We start from the raw sequence: 8,606 nt of genomic DNA, 5'->3' as shown, positions 1-8,606 counted from the left end.
TAAGAAACAATTCTGAGACAAATGATTCTAGATAAACAAAACAATTTATAACTTCATGTCACGTAAAAGGCGCTCGATGCTGACGAAACATGTAATTGACATGCATAATTGTGCCGCGTGTATATTTTTTTTTAGACTAATATGTCAAGTGGGTTAATTTTTAATGACGTGGCACAATATATATCATTATAATTGAGGAATTCTAATGTCCATAATAATAAATAATTCGCGATATGACGCGTGACGACGAAACAAGTGCACTTGAGTTGCATATAAAAGGTAAAATCAATCTCCAAGAATAATAAATCACACTGCTTTTAATATATTTTTTTATAGTAAACGGGCAAAATTTATCAGCGATTTCGGAAAAACGTAATATAAGCACGTTACGGTAAGTATTTTAAATGTAATTACATTTGGATTATTATATATTATTAATAAGGCAAAATTTTTATTCAATTTCTTACGAATGATATTCTCGATGTTAGACCTCCTTCCGATCCATCTTGGCCAAAAATACCTCTACGTCGTTTAAACAATAATGTCAATGATATTATCGAACCCCCATGTGTGGTTACCCTGATAGGAACTCCTAGGAAAGGTCGCAGTATAGTACGACCTGTTACGTGTCAGTAAGCATATTTGTTTTTTACGTATTTTTGAATAGTAATAATTTTTGAATTTTTGAATTTTGAATATTGAATAAAAATAAAATATAAAATAAATATTGGAAAATATAATGAATATATTGAATAATATATTGAATATTATTTTCGTATATATTAGGGTATCGCGATTAAATCGGAGAAAAATTGCTACATCTCTATAAATTTTCCTTGTTTCTTTTCTTTTTTTTATCTTAGATATATCAGATCGAAATTGAATCAAAAGTACGAAGTACCCACGCATATACCGAAAAGATTGCCCGGTTCCATCGATCCACGTTTTAAAAGGTATTCTCTCAAGGTAGATCCTAATTAGATTTCTCATTAAAGTCCGTATTTCTTGGCTTCGCATCGAATTCTGTTACATGATACGTAACATGGTAATTAGCGCGCGAAACATGCTCTAATATATCATTATCTTGCGTATTTTTGTCCACGTTTGGTTTCATTAACACAATTTGTAATGCGACACAGGCAGATATCGCGACAGAAGGCCGAGAAGCCAGATGAATCTTGTGATACGAAGAATGATAAACAAACACCAGAAATGCATGTTTCGCAAGAAATTGAGAAGCCTGAGGACAGATTGCAAGGAGCGATTGAAAGTGCGGATAATTATGCATGTTATAATGTAGATAAATTATTAGAAAGCGTCACAAACAAAGAGACCACTGATTGTTCTAAAGAACAATTTATTTTGGAAGCCGATTATTGTAAAACGGATAATTGTGTATACAGAACTCATCGTAAGACGCGATTGCATGTACTAAATTATTCAATTAATCTTCTAGTATGATTATTCCCTTTCAGCCTCGCAATACGTCACTAACGAGCGACGCGAAGATAGATTTCCTCAGGTACAACAACAAGTAAGCCGCTTATAAAACGCGATCGTTATCGTTGACATTAAATATTAAAAGCGTACTATTTATCATATATATCTACACATTCAGGAAACTGGTAGGTCGCTACTTTTAATGGTTGATGAAAAAAAGATACTGCCTATTAACACTTTTAACATAGAAGCTGCCGCTTCTTCGGAGCAGCCATTGCAATGTTATAGCGTGCAAATTCCTGTAGTTGCCTACCATAATGTACCTTTACAAATATCGAATATATCAAGACAAATGCAAGAGAATATTAAAATTGAATGTCAGAGCGATAGAATGAAAGATAGAGAATCTGTCGGGAATATCGATCCAGCATCAACGTTGGCCAATTCGATTTATGACTCCAAAGAATCTGAAAAGTATCCACTTAACGGTAATGAATTATTTGCAATAATTTGTACCGTTTACATTCGTTTACATTTTCATCATCTTACGATGATCGTATATATAAAATGTTTCAAAAAAATATTTATGTGATATCTTAATTTAAAATATAAATTTAGATTTTTCAAATTTAGAAATTTCAAAATATGAAAGATAAGAAATAGATTAAAAAATTCCTCTAAAAAATGTCCCAAGATTTTTGTTGAAAAGATATTGACACATCTAGACTTTTTTGAATATAAGATTTTATATGAAATTATTATCAGATTATAATAAATAAATTAACAGTATTCAACTATATTATTACTAGAAAATATGAACATTCGAAATGAATATGAAAGTACGAACATAAAAATTTAATATGACAATTTTAATATAACAATCTAAAACACAAAAATGAATATCTTTCTCTCACGACATTAGTATAATCGAGCTGAATAGCTGTAATTATTTCAAGTTTGATTGATTTTTCTTTATAAAGATTAGCAGCAAGGCAACATTAATATTTTTATAAAGATATTAACTATCCATTATTAAAGAGTAAATGCAAGACATAATTATGTTTAATTTATTAAAATATTAAACAACCTAGGAATATTACTTAATAATATTTATAGTATTTATATACTTTTGTAATATGACACAAGTTCGTATTAATAACTGCATAATAACTTTATCATTTTTAATCGTAACTTTACATATTAATATTTTTTGAATAAGATTTTTGCGGGATCTAGAAACAAATTCGTTTTTTTTTAGATATTCGAGAACATAATACAAAGATCGATATTCCGGGAAATAAAAGTATTTTCTGCTGTAAAACACCCGATTGCATACACGATAAAGAGAACGTTAACTCGAGTGTTTCACTAAATCAGGATATTGTAAACGACACTTTGCTCGATAAAAGCCATCGTGAAAAATTTAATACGATAGATAATGCGAATATTGCGGAAGATGGTGGAAGTTTCTCTAATATGACTACGGCTAAGAGATTGAAAACTGTCGAACAAAAATGCAATATAGATAATTCGAATACCATGGAGAGATGGGGAGTCGAGCGGAAAACATTGAGCGAGACGAAAATAGCAAAAACTTCGCTACAAGAACAGAAACTTATATATCACGATAAGAATAGACAAGTCGGTTTAGACAAATCCCCGACAAACATAATGAATAACAAAATATTCAAGATGGATATAGCCTTTAATGAAGTTAAAAATAAAGAGCTAAAACGTAAAACTGCGCCGATAAATCTATCGCGAAAGGCCAAATCATTCTTTCGAAAAAAATCTCGTTTGGCGATCACAGATTCCGATTGCACTTTGATATTGCCCGGTTCGCGTCACGTTAAAGGTAAGCAATACGAGAGGAGCCGCTTGAAGGTAAGTCAATTGTTGCATAGAAGAAACGGGATAAATGGCACGAAATCTACAATACGAATAAAATCTAATAACGCGAAATCCAATCGTCAAATAAACTCTTGTTCGTTGACGAATCTACAAGCCAAGGGAGATTTATTCGAGGAACCATCGTCCATCCCTTTAGAGACGCAGGAATTGTTGAATCAGAGTTATTGGGAGTATTATTGGAAGCTCAGGCGTAAAATCGCATCGGCTAATAAACCGGATAATACGGGAGACAGAGAATGTTTGCCAGAATCTCAAACTCTCCAACAATGTTCCGTGCTCTCTTGCATGATCAATACGGCACTTCGAGATTCGACAGCTGCTGATGGCAGATCGTTTTCGGATCCTACCTTTAATGCGCGCGAGAATGTTCGTCATGAAACTTCCGGGGAATTTGCGAAGAAAACGAAACGAAGGAAAACGAAACGAGCGAGCAAACGGTTGCTCGGACTTAGAACTATAGGTATACATAAAGAATATGTAAGAATCGCATATACATATGTGTAATGAACGATGATAGCTATCTTTTTTTCCTATTCGAAGAGAATCAAAGTATCTTGAATTCTTTTTCAGCCCTACTCAGTATCACGATATACGTCGCGGTCATATTTCTGCCTATGATATACGACTATTTCTTTGACGAGGAATACGAGAACGATTACGTGGACACGAATTACATCGAGCTGGCGCTTCAATATGTTACATCGTCGTTCGGAGAAGCCTTCGATGGAATTATCGACATCTTGAACACCCTCCTTTTACGCCCAGTAAGATTCGATTAAATTTATATTAAACGTTGTATATAAATATATATTATTCGTTCTACATTTATATTCCATTAAATCGTGAAAATTGGATAAAATGTTCTATAATTGTGTGTCGTTTTCAGCGTCCCTGTGGAAAATGCAACAACGTTATTTGAATCCATCACGTACTCATACATCTTCAACATGTTTCGTCACTTACGCTTATTCGTTCCCTGTTTTTTACACGCGTCTAATTTTTGCGTGTGAGTTATGCGTCTTCTACATCGAACTTTTTATATTTTTCTAATGATATTTCCTACATATTTGCCTATTGTGCAACATGAGTATTTATACATGTGATTATATGTATTTGCGATTAAACTTTTCTTCAGGATCTGAATCACAAGCTTCGGCTTCTTGCCTCTGTCTCTCGCATAGCATCATAGATTTTTATTTAAATAATTAATTTTAATAATAAAGTGTATAAAACAAAGCGAGACAAGCAAAGCATCCCACTCTCTAAAAGTGAATCAGTGTATTATCACTGAAAAACAGTAAATACTCACTGATTACAAACAGTTATAAGTACAGCACTGATTACAGTGATAATACACTGATTCACTTTTAGAGAGCAGCAAACACCAAGTAACAGTTATATAATTGTTAGTTCCTACTCAACAATATAATTTCCTACTCAACAATATAATTGTTATCTAACACATATAACAGTTATATAACATGTAACAGTTATATTGTTGAGTAGGAAATTACAACTAACAGTTATATAACTGTTACTTGGTGTTTGCCGGAATATAACCTCGATGTGTTGCAAGAAAATAATTGTGATACGAAGAACGAGAGAAGATTACGTTAAAATCAAGAAGAAACTGAATTAATATTGCATATTGTGTGTAATCTTACAACAAGAAAGCGAGAAGGATTACATTTACATTATTTTAAAATTGAAAAGAAAATACTTACGCAAAGTTACAACTGCGCATTCTCGCTTTGAATCTTGAAAATGGAAATAGCCGCGAATTATGCGACAAAAAATATCGATCACTTGTATCTGGACACTGTAGAAACTTGTCAATTAATACTCGTGAACGCACTAGTCTTCAATATATCAATTTGGAATATATTTCTGACGATACAATGATATCGAAATAAGGATATTTGAAAGTATTCCGCTTTCGTGGCACCAACAGTTGTCCATTGTTGCGGGTGGATGCGCATGCGTAGTGGCTGGATTTTTCGCGCATGCGTAGTGACCGAATTCTTCGCGCATGCGTAGTAACAGCGGTGCAGTGTGAATAGCACGAGTGTAAAGGTCTTGACTGACTCGGCGACAAAATTAAATAGATAAATATATATTATTCTAATATTTAAGAGTTTGCTAAAAAAGAGTTATTATAAAAAATAAAATTAGAAAAGTTCTTAAAGGAATTTTTTACGGACGATTAATGATGCACTTTTTGTCTCGTGTTATAAATATTTTGCCGCCTTCACTCCGCGCATGCGCGGAAAGTCTAGCTGACGATACCACAGTGATGCCAACATTGGTAACAGCTGTCTAGTGGATAAAGGCATCGTGCACGTTTGGAACTCGGTCATTTCGTCCGGCGGCTTCTCCGAGGTTGTTTCGAACGCACGTGGCCACGTGTTTTTCATTGCTCCGAGAATTTCATCTTCTCAGAATCAACGGGGTGACCAGGAGTGAAAACGGCCGCAGTGTTTCGGATTGACAATTAGAGAAAGAGAAGCATATCGAAATTATGGCGGCTTACGTATTAGGCAACGTAAAACCGGCAGACATGCCGCTACCGGACGATGGCTTATCCGCCGAACAGCTATTTGGTGCGGGTGATGGTCTAACTTACAACGACTTTATCATTTTACCGGGTTACATAGATTTTGCGGCGGACGAGGTCGATCTGTTGTCACCGTTAACTAGGAAACTCGTGCTGAAAGCGCCCCTTGTCTCCTCCCCTATGGACACCGTTACGGAATCGGACATGGCTATCGCTATGGCCCTGTCCGGCGGAATCGGGATAATACATCACAATTGTACCGCCGAGTATCAAGCCAACGAAGTGCATAAGGTATTTTGTGACAAACTTTCCCTCAACGAATCGTTTTTAAGTCCGAAAAAATTAAAGTATCCAAGCTATATATTTTCAAAGTTTGCATAGAATCTGATGTAATGTTCTTATTTTATGAGAAATATCTTATTTCCTTTACATATATCGTGCAGAAGTAATTATGTAAACTTGTTGAATATATATTCATTCCTGTAGTATACATATAGTATAGTATAGTAGTATACATACACATATATATCTGTGTATATATACATATATGTTTGTATCATTTTTAGGTCAAGAAATACAAACATGGTTTTATTAGAGACCCAGTTGTATTGGCGCCACATCATACAGTCAATGATGTTTTGAATGTAAAAGCTGAGCATGGGTTTAGCGGAGTGCCTGTCACAGATACCGGTAAAGTTGGTGGTAAACTGCTAGGCATCGTTACTTCTAGGGATATTGATTTCCTCGAGCGTTTGCCGAATTATCAATTTAAAACGCTTAATTCGATAATGACGACTGCAGAAAATCTAATCACCGCACCAGCTGGTGTAACATTGCAAGAGGCAAATGGTATTTTGGAAAAGTCAAAAAAGGGAAAGCTCCCTATTGTGAACGAACGAGGTGAACTCGTATCTCTGATGGCTAGAACTGATTTGAAGAAGAATCGTAGTTATCCAAATGCTAGCAAAGACGAGAATAAACAGTTGTTAGTAGGTGCTGCAACAGGAACGCGCGAAACGGACAAACATCGATTGGAATTGCTCGTAGCGGCTGGCGTGGACGTAGTAGTGTTGGATTCATCGCAAGGCAATTCTATGTACCAAATCAACATGATTAAATATATCAAGTCGCAATATCCAAATTTGCAAGTAATTGCTGGTAATGTAGTGACTACAATGCAAGCCAAGAATCTTATAGAAGCAGGAGCAGATGCGTTACGTGTTGGAATGGGTTCTGGATCTATCTGCATAACACAAGAAGTAATGGCTGTGGGACGGCCACAAGCAACAGCTGTTTACAAGGTTTCTGAATACGCTAGAAAGTTTGGAATACCGGTTATAGCAGATGGTGGTATTCAATCAATCGGACATATTATTAAAGGTCTCAGTTTAGGTGCTAGTACAGTCATGATGGGTTCTCTATTGGCTGGAACATCTGAAGCTCCAGGCGAATATTTCTTTAGCGATGGAGTTCGTCTTAAAAAGTATAGAGGCATGGGATCTTTAGACGCTATGAATAGAAAGGATGCCAAAGGTTCAGCTATGGAGAGGTATTTTCATAATGAGCTGGACAAATTAAAAGTGGCTCAAGGTGTCAGTGGTTCTATAGTCGACAAAGGTTCAGTACTTAAATTTTCGCCTTATTTAACCTGTGGTATCAAGCATGGATGTCAAGATATTGGTGCAAGGTCACTTACCGCCTTGCGATCTATGATGTATAGCGGGGAATTAAAATTTGAAAGGAGAACGCATTCTGCTCAACAAGAAGGCAATGTACATAGCTTATTCTCCTATGAGAAAAGGCTTTTTTAATTATAAAATAAAATAAGAAATCATCAAACACGCGTCACGCGGAAACGTACCTGCATTTAATCAAGTAGCAATTATTTTACAAGACAAACATGTGAGAAATCATGTAGGTTTATTTCTTTTAAATGCAAACATGAGGTATTTTTCATACTTGTGTTTAAAAATGAATCATTTATCTCAAAAGAATTTTCAATGAGTAAAAAAATAACATTGAGTCACACTTATAAGAATTTTATATATATTTATTAAAACGAATGGCATATCTTTACATTTTTTAGAATATATTAACATTTTACAATTCAGTGAGTGATAGATGAAGTCAAATAGATTAGCATAATTCTACAATGCATAATATTGCACTGTTATCTAACAGTTTAATACTTGATTAACTTGTGTATAATACATAGGTATAAATGATTTCTGATTTTTTTATTTGACCGACTATATACAACTGTTATATATAAACAAAAAATCGCAAATAATGATCTGCAAAATAATATTGACATGAAATATAAAATGTCAAAACAGGATCATTTTCTATACATAATTTATATGATTTAATTTTAACTGAATCACTCGTTCAATGCTCGACTCATTATTTTATTTTATAATTAACATAATTCACATAAAATCTCTTTTATAATCTTTAATAAAGCTATTTTAACTTTTTTCAAAATAGAGCTAAAATATTTCTAATTGTTAATAATTTACAAGTTATTCATTTAATGTGAAATTAAATTTGAAATCTCTCTTGTCAAATATCGTCTTTTAGCTGATATATTTTTTTATACAGTATTCTTATATAGTAAACTGTATGTATTTTAAATAAAAGCCACTTGATGTTAAAAATGATTTATGATATTTTTATTAGTCCTCTTGGTTAATATTGAGGG

General features: G+C 33.9%; 2 protein-coding genes across 5 annotated transcripts; both read left to right on the top strand.

Annotated features, from left to right (window-relative positions):
• The first annotated feature begins 40 nt into the window (after positions 1-40).
• On the top strand, positions 41-4,500 carry LOC145963688 (uncharacterized). 4 transcript variants are annotated; one of them, XM_083085810.1, is made up of 11 exons: positions 41-279; positions 337-391; positions 489-632; positions 864-953; positions 1,140-1,270; positions 1,476-1,534; positions 1,619-1,928; positions 2,699-3,295; positions 3,488-3,811; positions 3,922-4,115; positions 4,238-4,500. In XM_083085810.1, exons 1-11 carry the CDS (start codon positions 234-236, stop codon positions 4,268-4,270), a joined length of 1,983 nt encoding a protein of 660 aa, XP_082941936.1. In that variant the 5' UTR covers positions 41-233; the 3' UTR covers positions 4,271-4,500. The 4 variants fall into 4 exon arrangements, with proteins under 4 accessions (XP_082941936.1, XP_082941935.1, XP_082941937.1 ...); XM_083085809.1 differs by having other exon boundaries at positions 2,699-3,811; XM_083085811.1 differs by lacking the exons at positions 41-279; positions 337-391 and having other exon boundaries at positions 538-628; positions 2,699-3,811.
• A 1,175-nt stretch (positions 4,501-5,675) lies between these two features.
• Ras (Inosine-5'-monophosphate dehydrogenase ras) lies at positions 5,676-8,516 on the top strand. The gene is made up of 2 exons (XM_083086118.1): positions 5,676-6,196; positions 6,472-8,516. Exons 1-2 carry the CDS (start codon positions 5,870-5,872, stop codon positions 7,714-7,716), a joined length of 1,572 nt encoding a protein of 523 aa, XP_082942244.1. The 5' UTR covers positions 5,676-5,869; the 3' UTR covers positions 7,717-8,516.
• Positions 8,517-8,606: the final 90 nt, after the last annotated feature.

Source organism: Camponotus vicinus, unplaced genomic scaffold (genome assembly GCF_025532165.1).
Source record: "Camponotus vicinus isolate PSW18456_S1 unplaced genomic scaffold, iyCamVici1.0 SCAF_13, whole genome shotgun sequence".
Classification (NCBI taxonomy): Eukaryota; Metazoa; Arthropoda; class Insecta; order Hymenoptera; family Formicidae; genus Camponotus; species Camponotus vicinus.
The sequence above is the reverse complement of the archived record's forward strand: the minus strand, read 5'-3'. Positions and strand labels throughout refer to the sequence as shown.

What these genes read in the sequence shown, in the direction of transcription:
- LOC145963688 (XM_083085809.1), top strand. Translation starts at nt 234, where the DNA reads ATGACGCGTGACGACGAAACAAGTGCACTTGAGTTGCATATAAAAG. An exon ending in ACTTGAGTTGCATATAAAAG is followed by an intron (nt 280 to 336) that starts GTAAAATCAATC and finishes ATTTTTTTATAG; the next exon opens with TAAACGGGCAAAATTTATCA. An exon ending in GTACGACCTGTTACGTGTCA is followed by an intron (nt 633 to 863) that starts GTAAGCATATTT and finishes TTTTTATCTTAG; the next exon opens with ATATATCAGATCGAAATTGA.
- Ras (XM_083086118.1), top strand. Translation starts at nt 5,870, where the DNA reads ATGGCGGCTTACGTATTAGGCAACGTAAAACCGGCAGACATGCCGCTA. An exon ending in AAGCCAACGAAGTGCATAAG is followed by an intron (nt 6,197 to 6,471) that starts GTATTTTGTGAC and finishes TATCATTTTTAG; the next exon opens with GTCAAGAAATACAAACATGG.